Raw genomic sequence first — 19,085 nt, 5'->3', positions numbered from 1 at the left:
AATATCTTTCAGGCAGCAAGTCTATAGTAATCCAAGGTTTTTTCCACCAGTAACAAATTTCACCTGTCAGATTTTACGTTTATGTTACACTGAAATCTATTTAGTATTTTTAAGGCACATGTTGTGGCTTAACATCTGCCAAATTAGCAACCATGTTGCCTGACAGACTAAACTCAGGGAGGGAAGACGTCACGGCCTCAAAAGAATGCGCGGGTCAATTGCATATCATCAACAGTTCCATTGTTTTGCTAACGCTAACGTTTGGCTAGCAAGTGTGCGAAATAGCCGCTTAACCAGCTTTTACGTGATAGTTAAACAGTTTTTAGTGGATTCAAATAAATTCGCTCTGGGCGCTAACTGAATAAGAGCAATAACGTTAATTAAAAGCGAAATGATAAGTCGTTGGCTGTTAGCTGGTGAGTAGCGGACGTTGGGCTCGCCGTCGTAAACAGACGCCTAACGTAACTGTTAGAAAACGATATAACGTTAATTACATAACATAAATGGAGACAAAGTACCCCGCTTTGGTAAGTTTATGTCTTAACTTTTGTGTTTGAGTCTTCTGGTGTATGTCTGAGTAGGGAGGGCTAAACAAACATGTACAGAAGTTACTATCAGAAGGTAACAGCTTTGTAACGTTAAAGCACTTAGCTAAAACTAGCATCAAGCCTGCTATAAACAGTGATGGAAGAAGTATTCAGATCCTTTACGTAAGTAAAAGTACCAATACATCAATGTAAAAATACTCCATAACAAGTAGAAGTCTAGCATGAAAAATCCCACTTCAGTAAACGTATATAAGTTAGTTATATAGTTATAGTTAGTCATATATAAGTTACATTAGCAGCAAAATGTAGTTAAAGTATTGTTGTAAAAGTAGTAACTTAGTTTGGTCCCTCTGACTGATATATTATTATATATGACATCATCAGTGTTTAGGGCAGCATGTTATTGTTGTGGTTGCTGGAGGTGGAGCTAGTTTGAACTACTTTATATACAGTTAGTTAGTTTAGTCCAGTGGTTCCCAACCTAAGGGTCGGCACCTCCAAAGGGTCACCAGATAAATCTGAGGGGTTGTGAGATGATTAATGGGAGAGGAAAGAAGGAAAAACAAAGCTCTGATACACAAATCTGTTTTCAGTTTTTGGCCTTCTTCTTTAATCTTTGATTTTTGGTGAAATGTTGGATCATTTATTGAAATGATACCATGAGAGAAGTTTAGAGGTAAAAATCACTATTTGGTGAAACCGTTAACAGCTCATAGACATCTGAAATGTGACCCCAACACACTGCTTTTTCTAAGACATCAAAAGCCAAAAAGGTTGGCAACCTTTAATAACGTGTTGTATTTTAAAAGCTTGTTATATTATCCATTGTGTCAAATCTTCATCTGAAAAGTAAAGCTTTCAAATAAATGTAGTGGAGTAGAGAGTACAATATTTCCCTCTGAAATGTAGTGGAGCGGAAGTATAAAGTAGCGTCAAATGGAAATACTCAAGTAAAGTACAAATACCTCAAAACTGTACTTAATTACAGTATTTGAGTAAATGTATGTAGTTACTTTACACCACTGGTAATAAATGCCATCTTTGTGAAGGTTGCAATGTTGAGTTTTTGTTTAAACTGAAAAGTGTTTATTTAACCTCATGGTCATTTTGGAGGCTTTAGTTTGTGATGCTGTTAAAATGTAATACGTAATACTCGGGGGCTGTTTGTTTTTGTCCAACCAATGAGGACTGTTACAGTAGATAATAGACTTAACTTCATTTTTAAGCTTCTTCAACCTAAAAAAAACAGATAACTGAGAGTAGTAGTCAAGGGATGTAGTTAGCTGCTAATATATTGCCCAGATTTACAGTAGCTAGAGTAAATTACAGTAGACGCAGTGTAAAAGCCAGCTAACTTTCTCTCTACTTGTCTGTTCACAGAAGAGACCAAAGAGGAAGCTCTGCTACCCCACAAACAAGGAAAGGTAAGTTTGCAAATATATATATATATATATTTTAATGTTTCAGGAGGAATATCTTGCAATTCATAATATTATTGGAGTGTTGTCTGTTTTAAGGGAGCAATTATCTGAATAGTCTGAAAATACAGGGCTAAAACTTTCAGCAGTTGTTGCAGGTCACTTTAATGCACTGGTAACTATAAATGTGAGATTGAGATTTCTAAATGACCTTCAGCATGTTGTTATAATAGTTATTCCTATAATCAATACATTTCTTTGCTGTAATCCCCCTAATCTTCACCATTTTGTCATGAATGTTGTATACTTTTTAATATGTTTATGTTTATTTGGTTAGCTTCTAGGGAGTTTTAAATATTCCATGTTTAAAGCAAATCAAGTCTCAGCATTTATGTGTGAATTGTATAATGATATTCTGCCAGCCAACACTTAATCCTGAGATTTGTGTTTTCAGTCCATCCAGACAATGGGCAGGAGAGCTGCTTCTGGAAGACGTTAGTAAGATGTTTGATGACTTGGGTGAGTGTGTGTGATGAATTTGCTTTTTTGGCAGTTAGTTTTGCAATTTCTCCCTTGATATCATCTATGTTCTCTTATTTTCAGATTCAGCCTCACATGATGATTGCGATGTACTTCCCCCATCTCTACTGCTTGATACTGAGAATAAACAGGGGGAGGGAGAGGCTGCAGATGTCCCACAGGAGGGACCCCTAACTGAAAAACCTCCAACATGCAAAATGGTAAAGTAGAGTCAGTCAGTACAATGACTTTGGCTTATATTAATAAGGAATAGTCACACTCTTCTGTTGACAAAAAGGATAGGTTCACATTTTTTCAAGTCTGTCTTAAAACAATAGCTAGGCTACCATATGTTTATTGAAAAAAGTACCTGACCCCTTTGAATGGAGCAGACAAGTCATGACATGCAGAAGTGCTTACTTTTCTTTTTTGTTATTGATCAGCCAGTAATTATACAACTTACTTTTTCTGCTGTGAAATGCAATTCACTCTGTTTGCCAGGCATTTCCAATGTTATTCAAAACTTTATTGCAACTCGATGTTCCTTTGTAGACTCAACAGCTCTTGTTAGTGTGCGAACTATGCTATGAGTTTCAGGGGAGCTTGTATGCTTGTATCTTTATGAAAGTGAATTAGTGATGAATCACCTTCATGCATGAATCATACATCAATAACAGCCTAATTTTACGCATGATCCATGATGATGAAGATACAGAAAATAGAAATGCTCCCCATGGCTCCCCTGTAGTTCGCACCCTGGCTCTTGTGTATCTGTTTTGGGATTTGTACACCTTTCTTAAATTAAACTTTATTTGCTCTCTTGTGTGTGTTGAACCATTCAATGGGTGTTTTTGTTTTGATTCTTTAGGTTCCAAAAGAAGATGACCTACATCCTGTGACAAGGTCAGCCAGTCCTAAACTGGACATCGGTAAGAGACTCCCACCTGAATTATACTAAGAAGATAATTTGCTTTTACTTTCAACCTCTAAATCTAAATGTATTAAATGTTCAGTTCCTTCTTCTTTTGTACATGCAGATGTCTTCCTTTTTAAAGTTTGTTGCTTCTCCTTGTTGTAGATTTGGACATCCCATTTAAAGGGCATGGGCCAGTGAAGACCTCCAGCCCTATTGAAAGGGATATCGGTGCAGAGGAACAGGACAATGAAAAAGAGCAAGCTGTGTCCCCAATCCTCTTTTTCTGTGAAGAAAAAGAACAAGAAGAGGCAAAGAAGGAGCCTCTTCCCATCCAGAAACCCCAGAGCAATGGGCTCACCACAGAGGAGTAAGTAGTATTTATATATTTATGCCTTTCATATTGGAAATAAGTTAGAAATTAATTCTGCACACACTGGTTTTTACATTTAACTTTGACATTAACATTGCAAGTCTGTATATTTCCACTAGTTAATCTACAGCATGTTTCTTTTAATAATTCTCCTTTCCTCCAGAAGTGACGATTTCAATTTGGAGTCTCCTCCAAGTAAGATTTTTCTCAGCAAATCCAAGTCCAGTCACAAAAACAAGGTGGAGGCATCATGGTAAGTGGCTTTGCAATTCTCAACATGATGATTATTTTGCTGCAGGTACTCAAGCACGCCATCAGTACCTGATGTTGTATCACTGTACATGTGAATAACTACTTACTTACTTTCCTGCGCAGCAAAGAGAGTCACCCAGGCGATGAAAACATACCCAAGAAATCTGAAATACCTGTTTTGGAGGGCAAAAGTAAAACAGAAAGGTAAGAAGTGACGACTCTTTAACGTATAGTTATATTTATTTAGTTCTTTCACTTCTGATCTAGTTTGATAACAATACGGCAATATTTGAAGCATATATTGATATTTGAGAGTAAAAAAAAATCCCTCCAATTTGGTCATGAAAGAGTTGTGACAAAGATGTGTGTTGTAGAAGAGTTGAACAGTAAACTTTATAATTAAATATGACAGTAAGTGTGAAAAGTAACTTAACCTGAAACTACATTATTATAGCTATAAATAATACAAAAAATATAGACATATTTAAAAATGTCATTTATTTAATGAAAAATGTAAAAAAAAATAGAAAATCTTTGTACTTTTTGTAATTTCTTTTTGCATATTAATGTACTGTACATGCCGTATGAGGCAATGTGACATGATAATAGTGGACTGCCATTATATCAGGCATCCTCTATTTGAATCCATCTAACAGACAATTCTCCATCCCCATAATGTGGTAGACAGAAGAACTGATGTTATATAATACATTAAAAACTTCACCATTAATCATTAATGCTGTTGCATAATGTATAATAAAAAAAACAGTGGAAATCAAGTAAATAAGTTCTGTTTCTTTCTTTTTGGTTATTACCAGGCAAGAAAATACAAATCCGCCTGTGTCAGCAATGAGGCAGGAGCCTGAACACTCAGCTCCTGAGAAAAACACAGAAAGTGTTCGCAAGGAGCCAGCAGCGGAAACGTCCACCCGTGTGGGAAAAGAGATGACAGCTTTCCTACAGAAACTTAGAGATGCTGGGCAGCCCAAATCTGCAAGGTAAGTTTAGATAAAAGGACGTCTTAATAATTTGATGCTGTGATGTTAACCAGGTAAAAAATGACCATGACAGACATATAGTAAAGGCCTCTGTATTAATCCTTTTGTATGTCTGTTGTGTTTTATTGTACAAACAATTAATAATCCATTCAATTTTAATTTTTTAAGTTCTAGAAAGTCACTGTCACCGGTTAAAGTACCCACGTGTCCACCTGAGCCAGAGGATGACTTTCTGATCCTGGAGGACGATACACCTATTCGGTTTTCCATCCTTAGTAAAACTGCTGCCAAAAAGAAACAGAGGCAGAACAAAACCTCCAGCACCGACAAAGACAGCTCAACAGACAAGGGGGTGAAGGATGTTTTTGTGCAACTAGAGATGACACAGAAACAGCTGGAATCGGATCAGACAAACAGGAAACTTCAGAGTAAGACTGTCAATCAGAAAATGAAGAAAAAAGGCAAAGAGAGAGAGAAAGAAGTGACTGAGACAGACATGGATGGATGCATTCGTTCCACTCCTGAGGATCTTCCTGCAGTTGACTCGGTGGATCAAGATAAACCAAACAAAAAAACCCAACAGCGACTCAAGAAAGACAGTGACAACGCAGAGGACAAACCTAAAGACACAGCCAGCAGGGAAACAGATGAAGAAAACTCCTCAAAACCCCAGAGGTTGTCTGAGGTGAAGAGATCAAAGTCTTCAAAATATAAGAAAGAAAATGCCAAGACAAGCAAAGCTAAATCATTAAAGGTGACCAGAAAAGAGATGCAGGGATCTGATGGAGCGAAGGAACAAAGGAGCAGTGAGCAGGATGCAGATGTTGAAGACCTAGGTTCTCTTTCAGGTAAGGTTCTCCTGCTCTTGAAATCTCTTTCTGTTAACACTGAATCTTTCCTGCTAGTTATTATCATGTTTCTTCATGTATATGCAGGTAATATCTATATTTGTGAATAAAAAGCTGGAAAATAGAAGTTGCTCTACTTAGTGAATAAATTAATAAATTCAAAATATTTGGCTTCAAATTTTAAGCTCTAAACATTTATTCTAAATTTTGAGCTCTTTTGTGTGTGTGTGTGCAAAACGAGTTGCGATATTGCCAGTTTTTTACTGTTTTATTTATTATTTATTATTTATTTTGATCCCCTTTAGCTTCCACACGAGGATTGTTAGTCATTCTGATCCACACAAAACAGCAATGTAAACAAACAAAATCACGTAGTATCAATGACACAAGAAAAGGCAGAACAAGCTAAACATTACATAAAAAATAAGTGAAATCATTTTACTTATGAAAAGAACTTTCAATGAAAATAGAAAACAAATTATAGTTGTATATTAAGTATATTGATGTTAAAATATACATTTTTTTGTGATGTAATCAAAAATGTATAATTTTTAAAAAAATTTTTCCATAGATTTAAAATCAGTGGTAAAAGTCATTTCAAGCATCTCATTAAATATATACACAGTGTAATACATGTTTTTTCTGTTTCTTCTGTCCCACAGACAAAGAACTCTTGAAATCTGAAGCACAAACAGCAAATGTTAAGACCAAACAGAACAAACAGTCAACTGTTTCTGTGGAGAGTTCGTCTGACGATGGTCAGTTGCTTGGGAAAAGGAAAAGAAATCCACCTGGACAGTGGTGGTTGAGCTGCCCTGAGAGCACAGAGGAAACAAAAATAACAGACAACCAGCCTGTTCTGAAGAAGTCCAAACAGAACCGTAAAGAGCTCTCAGCAGAAGTATCTCCACCTGTAAAGGCTAAGAATGAAGGACTCTTAAAGCAAAGACATCACAACACAAATAAAAAGAAAAACAAACACAGAACTACAAGAGAAAACAACCCAGACAAGGTGAAAGCAACAGCTGAACCTCACATGATTGGTTCAGAGCAGATTGAAGCTCAGGAGCAGCAGCAGGACGTCTTAGACCAGGACCTGGATCTGGTATTTCCACACAGAGAACACAGCTTCAACTCAGGTAAGATCAGTAAGTTGCCTAAACAGACTCTGATAGCTGATTTTAATAAAAATATCTACCTCATCATCAGGCATTTACTTTTTTTCACTTTTTAGTTAAGTTCAACTATATTGCAGTTTTGGTATAAAGGCATAAAGGTTATTAACTTACACATATGTGATATTTTACAGGGGATCAGATATTTCAGAGAGTGTATCATCACAGCGGTAGTGAAAAAATGTCCAGCTCACCAGCAGCACCTGTATCTCCCAGTAGACCTTCGGAGCAGCTCGGGTCACCAAAACGGGAAAAACGGAGGCGGAAACCTCCTGGTGCATGGTGGACAGTTGATAACACGTCTGAGAACATGGAGAGCGTTTCCTCTCAGTCTCAGCAGTTCAACCCCAAGGAGCCCAAACCTCATAAGGAAAGAAAAACAAAACAAAACAAAAGCAGATCTCCTGAACCTGGGACTCTCAAAAAGGGCAACAGTGCAGTCTCATCAAAACCACCGGGGGGAGCTCACGTTACTCCTCTGAAACCGAGGCGGGCTCCAGAGACTGTCAAACGCACCCTGGCCACATTTAAGGACCTTTTTACTTCAGCCACAGAGAGCACTGCTGTACTCAACAACAGCGATGCAGGTCAGAATAACAGACGTGACGTCACTGTGTGTCCTGCTGAGGAGTCTGCCACTGACGGTACAACACTCAGTAAGACTAACAAAGAGATTCTCAGTATAGATGCAGGTGAATTCAACCGCGAGAGCTCGCCAGCCAGAAGGCGTCACAGCACGTAAGGAAAAGCCTAAATGTTTTCACTCTTAACTGTCTCCCTCTAATTGTTTGTTTAAATTGTTTTTTTTTAATCTTTTTCGGCAGGTCAGCTGTCCTCAGGAGCGGGCCGTCATCCATGATTGAGCTGGAACAGTACGAGGAAAATGACGACATGGGTAGGTTTTAAAATGCATTAAAATACACTTCAATCATACTTGTAGATTTACTTTATTTGGATCTTTATTTTGACTTTTTTTCATTTTGATGTTTTTCCAAATATTGTCTTGTTAAAATAGTATAATTTCATAAACCAAAGTGTAACTTTTAAGGTAAAGGTTTATAATAATCTTAACAGTTAACAACTTCACTATAAAACTAATGCAAAAATGCAGGAGGCTAGAGCTGCAACGAAAATGAATCTGCAACTATTCTGATAATTGATTAATTGGTTTGAGTCATTTTTTGAGAAAAAATGCTAAAATTTTGTGGTTCTAGCTTCTTAAATGTGAATATTATTTATTGTGGGCAGTTGGTGGGACAAAACGCTGATCAACATTTTTCACACTTGTCTGGCATTTTATAGACCTGACAACTAATCGATTGATCGAGAAGATAATCAACAGATGAATCAATAATGAAAATAATCATGAGTTGCAGTCCTAATAGTGGCACTAGTGGTCCAATTCCAGGCTTCAAGACTGGCTTGTCTGTCACTTAGAAACAACACTAGACCAGAATATCTATGACAGTATGAGCGCACAAACAGTATTAGTTTAATTGGCTGTTAAGTTAACATGAAACAGCAGCATAATCAGACGAGTATTCAAGAGTAACATCTCTTCCTTCTTGCTGATTTGAAAATATAATGGCTGTAATGGTTTTGCTTAGTGTTGCTTTAAATAGTTTGTACTTCAAACAGATGGCAACCAAGTTACATACAGTGCAGTACGATGAAGATATATGTAACCCAGCGGATGTAAATTCTGAGTACATGTAATAATAAAAGACATGGAAAAACATGTCATAGTGGCTACAAAACAGTCCTGTTACTCAAGCTCACCAACAAGGTTTTAACTCACCAGTGGGAACAACAGAAGCCTGAAAATAATGTTCATTATAGGCACCTGAGAGAGAGAAATGTCAGTGTGAGGTCATTCTTACATAAATAATATAAAAATGCTACGTTTGACAGTTGTTCTGTTCTGTCAAGGCTGACAACCGCATTGCAATAGTTACACTGTGCCCTTTCACCTTCTATGATGAATGAAAAACGCAGCAGGTTGGCCTTTGACACCCTTATAAGCAGGTTAAACAGCGTCATCTGGTGGACAGTTTTGTTTTTTTTAGGCGTGGGACATCTTTAAATTATACAAAATAAAGTTGTTTTGTTTTCTTGTCTCTTTCTTTGTCAATTCCAGTTCTTCCATCAAGCAGAGTTGACCATTCTACGCTCTCTGTGTTGGATCTGTGCGCTCCGCCTCTCAAACCGCTCAGCCTACAGGCGAAGGATAAAGTCAACCTGGCGGAGTGGCTGAAGAGTCTCTGGCCTACCACTGTGAATAGTAAGAAAACATAATGACTGAGAAAATACATGAAAAATAAAAATAAACAAGACACTTTATATAGCTTATATAATTTATGGTGACAATAACCTGGCATTTTATCTTAAAGTATAAACATTAATAATCAGGTGCTTAAATGATGAGGTCATGTCATGGTTATTCTGTAAGTGATGATTCATGATTTTAACAGAGCCTAAGAACCAACTGAAGCAAAGCATCAAAATCCAATCTTACAATCTTGGAATATACACAAAAATGCTGTATGCCATCAAATAAAAATATTATTACTTTATTTTCTCATACTCTCTTTTCTGTTATAAAGTATCACAAAATAAAGTTCAATTCATGATGTTTGTGCTAAACAGGAAGGAGTTCACAAGGCTAGGCTCGCAGCTTTAAAATCCTGTCAAGATTTGAAATTTGGAGAGAAAGATGCTTTCAAAACATCCTCAACCTACAAGAATAGAGAGTGTCACTGCATCCTGCTACACAGTATTATTAAAACTGTCTCTCCTGCTGAGTTAATGTTATGTAGCTCTCCCTCTCTTAGTTGACACTTCTCCACATTTCTTTCTTGCTGAGCAAAACCAAACATATTCCAGGGAAATGTTGACTACTTGTCTACTGTGTTATTGAGTTCACAGTGTGATGTTACTGTTGTGTTTACATTTATGTCACATTCTGTATGAAGGCAGGAGTCCTTCAGAGATGCTCTGTGACCTCAAAGTCCAAAATTAGTCATCTCATATTAGAGCTGCAGCAATTAATTGATTAGTCGATTGACACACAGTTGATCGACAACAATTTTGATAACTGAATAATCATTTTAGTCATTTTTTAAATGAAAAATGCTAAATATTTTCTGGTTGCAGCTTCTCAAATGTGAGGATTTGAAGCTTTTATGTCATACATGATAGTAAACTTAATATCTTACACAAAGTAGTTATACAAAGAGTTTGTTAGACAAAATAAGACATTTGAAGACATCACCATGGACTCTAACAAATGATAACAGCCATTTTTCATTATTTTTGGACATTTTATAGACAAAATGATTCCTTGACGAATTTAGAAAACAATGGGCAGATTAATTAATGATGAAAATAATTGTTAGTTGCAGCAATATGTCATCAAATTAAAATATAATTACCAGTCTATTTCCTCATACTCGCTTTTCTGTTTTAAATATATAATACCGATTTTCACATAGTATAATGTTTCTCAACTTGTAAACATTACTTTCATGTGATTCTTCTGAAGACAGAAGAAAGATAAAACATGATTAATTATCGACTAGACCTATCATTGAATTTCTTTTTTACTGTTTGATATCCTTGCAGATGGAGCTGAGATCACTCCAGACCACTTCGATTGGTACTTCTACCAAGGCAGAGCGATTGGCTTCCTGCAGGACCTGCAGAGTGGATCCATCTCGAATGGAAAGATCCTGCTGGGCTCCTACATGAAGAAGCCTCTCTGGGTGGACCACAGCGCTACAACAGTCAGAAAAATTTTCTCATGTAAGATTATGTTCTACTCCTGTCTTGTAAGTCTATTCATTTCTTTCCTTATTGTGTTTTTCAAGGTTTTCAACTTATTAACAAGCTCTGTGAGTGTAACCGTCGACTGCAATGAGACCCGTTTCAACCCAGGACGATCCTTCATGGTGGAATGTGGTAAGAATATCATATCATTACATGTATTAAGGCAGAATTAACTCACTGTATTATATTTTAATGTGTTTTTACACCCTGAGGAAGTTCATTACAGTACTACTTTATTAATTGTGACCATATTTCTACTTAGAACTCTTAGCAGTAATTTTTTAGCTTGAGATGTATACGTATGAAAAGTATTATCTTGTTATTTTGCTTATTAATCTTACTGTGTGTTCAAACAGGACATGCCTACAGCATCCAGAACCTCACCGCACAGCCTGCAGTTCTCTGCTTCACCAGGATACTTGAAGAAAGTCCAGACTGAAGTTGTCCGCTGAATTGCAGCTAGATAACCAGCCACATTTCCCTAATGACACCTAAAGGGTGTGGGATGGGGGGTGGGGGTGGGTGGGGTGGGGGGAATTGTAAATCACATTATGTGTATACTTGGAATGCAATGGACTTTCTGTATTAAGATATTAGTTGTAAATAGAAAAGACTTGGCAGTTATTTTTATTTTTTTTGATCCTTGTAAAGATAAAACTGAAGTTAAAAAATAACTTGTAATAAAGTTGTGCTTTTTTTTTTTAACTTGAGTTTTCTTTTGCTGTCCTGTGTGATTTTGCTTGTGGTGTTTCCAGCCTCTAAGCAGCAGTGCACAACTGTACAACTACCTTCTACAAGGCAAGGAGCTGTCAGATATAGTTTATTGAAATGTGAAACAATGTCTTCATTTGCAGTTAATTTTGTTTGGATTATAAAACAGTAGATTAATGTGCTAATTGCTAATTAATTTAAAAGAATATACTGTATAGCTCTGTTGGTTTATTTGCAGTGACTAAAACATTTTATATTCAAGAATACCGAATTATGTAGTTCTGGTTTTTAACAACCACAAAATATTACAATTATGTCCACAAACACAAAATCACTTTGTGAAAACTGAGCTCAACAGACAAGAATAAGTGACTGAAAGGTTAGAGTTAGAACTTTTTAACAAGATGCAGCAACTAATGTTAGCTGCTTTGTATCAAAATGTCAAGGCTTTTCACCAAAACTCAAGGTTCAGGAGAGCTGATGATGTTTGGCTTGAGGGTTAACGATAACGAATGCTGGTCCATTAATGTTAAGAGATGGATGACCATCAGAACATAACGAAAAAATCATGACAGGCATTTAGCCATTACTATTAATCTATCCTGCTCTCTGCTCAGGGTAGTGACTTCATTTAAATATCAGTATTTTCAAAAGGATATGCAGCTATTTGCAAAAGAATACCATACTTTAAATACTTAATTAGAGCTGCAATTATCAGTCGATTAATTACTACTAGTACTACTATTTTGGTAATCTAGTAATCCTTTTGAGTTAATTTTTTAAAGGAAAAAATGCCAAAATTCTCTGATTCCAGTTTCTTAAACTTAATCAATTATCTGGTTTCTTTAGTCTTCTATGAGAGTAAACTGAATATCTGGGTTGTGGACTGTTGGTCGGGACAAAACAAGACATTTGAGGTTGCACCTTGTGTTTTGGGAACAGTGATCAACATTTTTCACAATTTTCTGACATTTTACAGACCAAACAACTAAACGATTAATCGAGGAACTTGTTAGTTGCAGCCCTAAACTTTATAGTAATTTCAAATGTTATTTTTCTTATGATGCACAACATAAAGTCATCTTTTAGTCCGTCTGTTTAGTATTCTATGTAAAATGCAGCACCACACAGTTTAATCTACCTTTTATTATCAGGTACTTGCAACAGAAGGGAAACTTTCAGATAAGAATAAATACCAAGGTTCAAGCTACAGTAAAGTCTCTGGTGGTATTCAGTCAGCACAAAAGTGATGTAAAAAAAAGTGAATCTATGGTAAATGGGGTTATTATATTTTAAGGTAAAGACTGAGCTCAGACACCTGAAACAGTGGTAATATCACACAGACAACACACACCCGAGTCATACCGACTGTTCTGTCATCAAACATTTACTGACCTACTTCATGAGGCCTGAATTATCTCTCCGCATATGAATCTTATTGTTTCTTCCCCTTTATACTGTTAAATAATTAATGATACACTGATGCCAACATGTTTCTTAAACAAGAACCTTGGGATTGCTTTCTGATATTTGAGCAAACCTTGACACTACACAGCAATTTAGCTGTTAGTTAATAATGTAAAATATAGGCGGCGTATTGTGTAATTAAGGCGCTCCAATTAAAAATGTTGGGTCTGTTTCTGCAGGCTACAACATGTCCATCACTGTGGCAGACGCCTTCAGATAGAGCAACTCAAATTAAACTAATCAGTATTCATGACTGCAATGCAAAACAAAAGAACAGTGCCAGTTTGATAATTTATAATCTTTGAATGTCTAGTGTTAGCTGTGCACGGTGCATCAGCAGCCTGAATCGCCTCAGGGCAGGATCTCCTTCAGTGAAGAAGATGCCGCTTTGACCACCAGAGTATACACTGGAACGACCTCCCAGGTCCTTAATTATAAACTATGTCTATGACCAAATGTGCTGCCTGCAACACATCTGTGCAGTGAAATGGTCTGAGATACATCTCTCACTCTCTGCTCCTGAGAAAGAAAAAGTCAGGGGAGTGAATTGTTTGTGGAGGATTTTGTGTTCAGATTGAACATTTTAACAAGTGTTGGATGATGGTATGTTACTGAGTGATAGCAGTATATTGTGCAGGGAATCAGTATTCATATTCTGTATGATGTTTTTGTTTGTTTGTGTGTATATATTGTGTTTTGGTGTTTTATCAATTCCATATATGTGCTTTTAACACATTCAAATAGCTTTATTAGCATGACTTTAATGAAAGACAGTGTTGCCAAAGCACTGTATGAATAATGAATGTTGACAATATTACAATATAAAGAAATCTATACATATACATTTATATATACATATATATATACACAAAATAATATAAAAAGGGTTCAAGCAGATTTAACGTATTTTCTTTACAGGAAAACCAAAGTATGAGCAACAAAAACAACCCTTCCAATGTGAAAAAAAGAATCACATCAGCAAATACATAAACATACATGATTATTGTGTGTGTCATGTGTGGGATACAGACTATAATACAAACATATAAAACATAAAAAGCAGGTCAGTCTGATTCCCTCTTGTTGTGGCAGGCAGAGACAAACTATCCTGCGAGAGCATGACTGTGTGTCAGTTCCCCCAGTACGAGTTTTAGTTTTTCATTATCTGAGTTATTAAAATGTTGATGCCAATTACTGAATTTTGTGAAGAACTGTTCCTGGGCAGATTTATAATTTGGTTGACTAATAGTTCTGGTCTCAGACTGGTGACATTGCTTGAACTGCTTGAAGAGAGAAACGTGCAATATTGTTGTACGGCACAAGCTGCACTTGTTTCGAGTGTTTTACTGATACTACAGAGATGCCTCATGGTGAGCGAGTAACTGAGTGAGTGAGTGAGTGTCACAGCATTCTGATCAGCAAAGCCTTCAATTCACATTGACTGAGGTGTCGCAGCCCAAACAGAGCCAGCACACATGCTGGATGGCACAGGGTGGTTGTCAAAAACAAGTTTCCTGATCCTCTGGTTTCACTGATTCAAGCCTGTGTGTTTTCTCACCTTCTACTGACTGGATGAATCATGCTTTGTAATGAAGTACAGTAACAAAAAAAATATCTATCTAAATAATAGGAACTTACTTCTTTGATAGATTAACAAGTTGCTTTTTTTCTATTTCATTTGTCGACCTTATCCTTGATTAATAATGCTAATCAAAGTTCCCTTCCAATCAAAGATGTGTTTTGTTGATTGTTATTTCATTTGGATGTTTGAGCTTCACTGTGCAGTGATTTATGTGCAGTTTGACACTCGAAGACTGTTTTCACATTTATCTGCTAAAAGTGGAAAGTTTCTCTATCTACTTAAAATCTCAGTTCAAGGTGTGTACCTATGAGCAGGATTTGTGACATCACAATTATTTTCGAAGTCAATCGTGTTCCAATATGCAGCTACACAAATGTGATGTGGAAACCTGAAGCCTCCAGTGCACAAACACTGAGATTTGACTTTTCAGTGAAGTAGGAGACATCTTGTGTCCAGCAGTTAAACTCTGGAAATGAAAAATATTCGCATATTTATAGTATCTGGATTTTTAAGGAGGGAGGAGTAGATGTCAACTAAGACATTCTTAACCAGGTAATTGAACTTTTTATGGACACACCATATCTGTCACAAATGATTATTTGTGTTATATTATAATCATGAGCACCATTAAAACAAGACTAGTGTCTACAGCTATGCTAGCAGCTCTATGAGGCAGTACAGGCACTGCTGTGCTTTGTGCTAAATGATAAAAGTTAGCATGCTAACCAGTCCCTCCAGGAAATTGCCGCAATATTTGCGAGAGCTTGCAATTTTGCTAAATTACCACAACTGTTCTGCATGAAATGGCCAAATCTATAGACTGCTTGTGATTTAGACCAATTGTCGCATTTTGTGTCGTGGTAACTTACATCATCACAGCGTGCATTCAGCAAGGATTTAGGCGCACATCCAGATGGAAAATGGACAAATCTCACCTGGCAACAAAAATGACGCCATAGACCGAGCAAAACAACTCCCACATGTTCCCAAATGTGGTTTACATTCAGTTTGTCAGAAGAATACAAGTTGATGCGTTGTTCAGACAGCAAAGAAGGATATAATCTACCTCAAACAAGCACTTTGGAAATGAAACTGTATTTTAACTCAATGGCTTTATTTTAACGGTATTATTGACAGATTTTTTTTGGTGCTTTACTTAATAAAGACTTATAAATGAAACTCAAGTACAGTGTTTTCTTTCTTATATAACTTTGAGCCCATGGTTCTGATGTGAAGACAATAAAAAAAGCACTGAAATATAGTTGTTTCTGTGATATGCAGTGTGCTTTTTATCAAAGGAAGTGATTATATGACTCTTCATTTGTTGTAGTTTTTTAAAAAATTTGCATTATTTTCATTTGCTTGCAATTTTTCCCAATTCCTGTAATTTTACTGCAATAAGAGCACATAAAACATCGCAAATAGTATCACAATTAAAAGCCGCTGCAATACCCAGCAATTTTGTATAATCACAAACCAGGGACTGGCTAACATGTTCACAATGACAGTGCTAACATGCTAATGTTAGTTGCATGCCACCATCTTAGTTTAATGTGTAAGCATGCCATCATTTGCTCATTAGCTTGACATAAGATAAAGCTAATGGTAATGTCATTAGTTTTGCAGGTACTTCGTCATATTTGACAAAATTTATGGCACTAGATGAAAATTTCAGGGATCTTAAAAGTTATTTCAATTCTGAGGAGTACAAGAATGTGTGTACAAAATTTCATGGCAATCCATCCATGCGTCGGGGATCACCAAAGTCAATGAGATTCATCTTCTGGGGACCATTGATGTCTGCACAGAATTTAATGACAAGCCACCCAATAGCTGTTGAGATATTTCAGTCTGGACCAAAGTGGTGGGCCATCTGAATGACAGACCCTGCCATCCCCAGAACAGAAAAACTCACAAAATGATCAAACAAGGGACATAAATGGGTTTTGTATTTGTCTTAGCCGTCTAACTTCAGGTAAAGTGCAACTGCAGAATCCCATCCTTGGATAAGTTGGTTTAAGTCGTGAGAAAGGCTCTGAATAATGTATTCCTGAGAGACGACTGCCTCACATGGAGCTTAATCTCAGCCCTCACCAGCAAAATGCACCTTCTTACTCATCGCTATCTCTTAATGCATCTAACATAAGTATATTTGAAACCTTAGTTCTTCCGCCCGCTATGTACACAGTCAGCAGATGTAAGTATCAAACACCAGAGGCAGATAAATAGTTAGATCAATCAGAATATTAAAAAATCAGGTAGAAAGTAGAATGCAGAGGTGTGTCGCTTTAAGCCTAAAGATATGAATGACCTTTTAAATTTATCTCTCTCCAGTAAAAAAAGATTTGATGCAGGCAGTAGTTGCTGTGACGTCTGGTTTGATTGATTTCTTTTGCAAAGAGATATGACTGAATATGACTGAAGTGTTTAAAAGCAAACAGCTTGTACTGTGAGAAAATGAGACTCCAGACACTTTATTTACTCTTTTGAGGAGCTGGAGTGTGCACATATTTGTACATTTTCAGTGGCAAAAGTAACTATAATCCATTTTAACTCAGCAAATGTCACATTTCTGTCCACTCATAGTTTGTCTCACTGCTTTATAAGTATGTAAGTGTGACTTAAAACAGCAGGAAGAAACAATGTCACACTAAAATCTGGTGGCAGTGAACACATTCACTAATCAGAGTGTATTAATCACACAGTATTTGCCTTGACTGAGCTTGGCAAGCCATGAATTCATTTGTCTACACAAAGGCTATACAAGTGCTCTGTGATTAGTTTCTGTCTCAAGTCTTGGAACAGACTTCAAGCATTGAGTATGATTTCCTTCCTTTGTTGAAGTTGGCTCTTAATATTTGTTTGGGGGCTGCAAACAGGCAAAATAGTGCATAATAAACTCCTCAACATGAGCTTGTGTGTTGCTCCATGAATCATCCTCTAACAATCTCGGAATTCTTTCAGGTTCGGGCAAATAACAGGAAATTATATTGTCTATTTCAATTTTTCACACAAAGACTGATTTAGGAGGACATTAAAGGCTTTTAATGTTTTCCGAAGCTTGTAGGTCTAGAGGCTCTTTGTGCAATGTTTTCACCCAAATATGCATCTTGAATTAAACATCAAACAGCAGAAAGAGCTGCATACCCAAGACTAAACTCTACTACCCCACCTCCCCTTATACTCCCAGGGAGCTGCTCTACCATAATGACTTATTTTACATCCTGGTTACACCCTTGTTGACAACTAACAGAAGATACTGACATTTCAAATGACGTTTTTACATTGCAAGGATTACTTTGATTAATTATACACATGAGTCACACAGAAGAGTTTGTTCTTGTAAACAGTCTCAATGCTGACGTCAGTAGGACAATAAATGATATACAAATCCGTTGTGCAATATAGAAATTGCACCATTCAAAAAATTTCAGTTTTACACATGGTAGTTTTAAAGATTGTTCCCATGTTGCAATATTGTTTATATATCTTAAGTGGAGTGGAGCTTTCTTACTTGTGGAGAAGGAAGCTAAACATTTATTATTTACATGCAGTGGGTCTAAATAAGGGAAGCCACTGTGGCCACCATAGTAGGTTCATTCAGCTCTGGCACGAGCATTGAGTGTGGCTGTTTTATGTTTTTCCAGATTTTTTAATGTTAATTTCTGAGCATAACGAAGCATGAAACAAGAAAAAAAGTTGCAAATTAAGTTTACTTGCAAATTTTATGTAGTATAAACCAGAGCTGTCAGGATATCAGATTTTCACTACATGATTATCATGGCCAAAAGAATTCATGATAACAATATTATCGTGATATCTATGGAAAATCTGAAAAAAAAAATGCTGTATGTCAAATCGTCTTTAACTTTGTTTATTGTGCATTCTGGCAAATTAACTACACTCAAAATACAAGTGTTTTTAAATATCATCATCATATCATATTATCTTTAATACCAGTATTTTTAAAGTAGCTTGTCAGATTTTACAGTGTGGTGTACAAAGACTCGTTCAGACATAAGTAGTAGAAGACTTTTCTGGGCAAGTAGAGCTAATAGTAAAAACCAACAGTGACAGGATTACCCTCGGTTCAATAAAATGAAATGAGATGGAGTTCAGGTGCTGCACTTAACTTTACCAAACACAGCAGAGTGAACAGTGCTGCATTACTCATTAATCACTGTCTGTGTTAAAGAGAACTGTGCACATTGAATACAAAGTACAGAGTACACTTCATGAATGAAATGCAATTTAACCTATACTTTATGAAGTTTAATGACTTTTCTGACTTTTATTTCAGAAAATGTGGAGAAAGTGATGTGACTGTCTTGTTAATTCATTCTGTCTTTTTATGTAGATGACATAATAACACAGCGACAGCAACGTATTTCTTGTGATGCTGTCTGGGTGTTATCGAATGAAGAAGCACCTCAACCCCATCAAATTTATGCCGTTG

At 36.5% G+C, this 19,085-nt stretch overlaps 1 protein-coding gene across 1 annotated transcript; it reads left to right on the top strand.

The window, feature by feature from the left end:
- Nucleotides 1-192: 192 nt before the first annotated feature.
- On the top strand, nucleotides 193-11,543 carry si:ch211-161h7.4 (triadin). The gene is made up of 17 exons (XM_044340181.1): nucleotides 193-527; nucleotides 1,929-1,972; nucleotides 2,421-2,485; nucleotides 2,570-2,706; nucleotides 3,354-3,414; nucleotides 3,564-3,768; nucleotides 3,935-4,024; nucleotides 4,147-4,227; nucleotides 4,842-5,021; nucleotides 5,190-5,869; nucleotides 6,532-7,008; nucleotides 7,179-7,782; nucleotides 7,869-7,939; nucleotides 9,182-9,325; nucleotides 10,666-10,826; nucleotides 10,911-11,001; nucleotides 11,226-11,543. Exons 1-17 carry the CDS (start codon nucleotides 504-506, stop codon nucleotides 11,306-11,308), a joined length of 3,198 nt encoding a protein of 1,065 aa, XP_044196116.1. The 5' UTR covers nucleotides 193-503; the 3' UTR covers nucleotides 11,309-11,543.
- Nucleotides 11,544-19,085: the final 7,542 nt, after the last annotated feature.

The sequence above is a fragment of the Thunnus albacares genome, chromosome 21 (genome assembly GCF_914725855.1).
Source record: "Thunnus albacares chromosome 21, fThuAlb1.1, whole genome shotgun sequence".
Taxonomy (NCBI): Eukaryota; Metazoa; Chordata; class Actinopteri; order Scombriformes; family Scombridae; genus Thunnus; species Thunnus albacares.
This window is presented reverse-complemented; position numbering and strand designations above follow the sequence as displayed.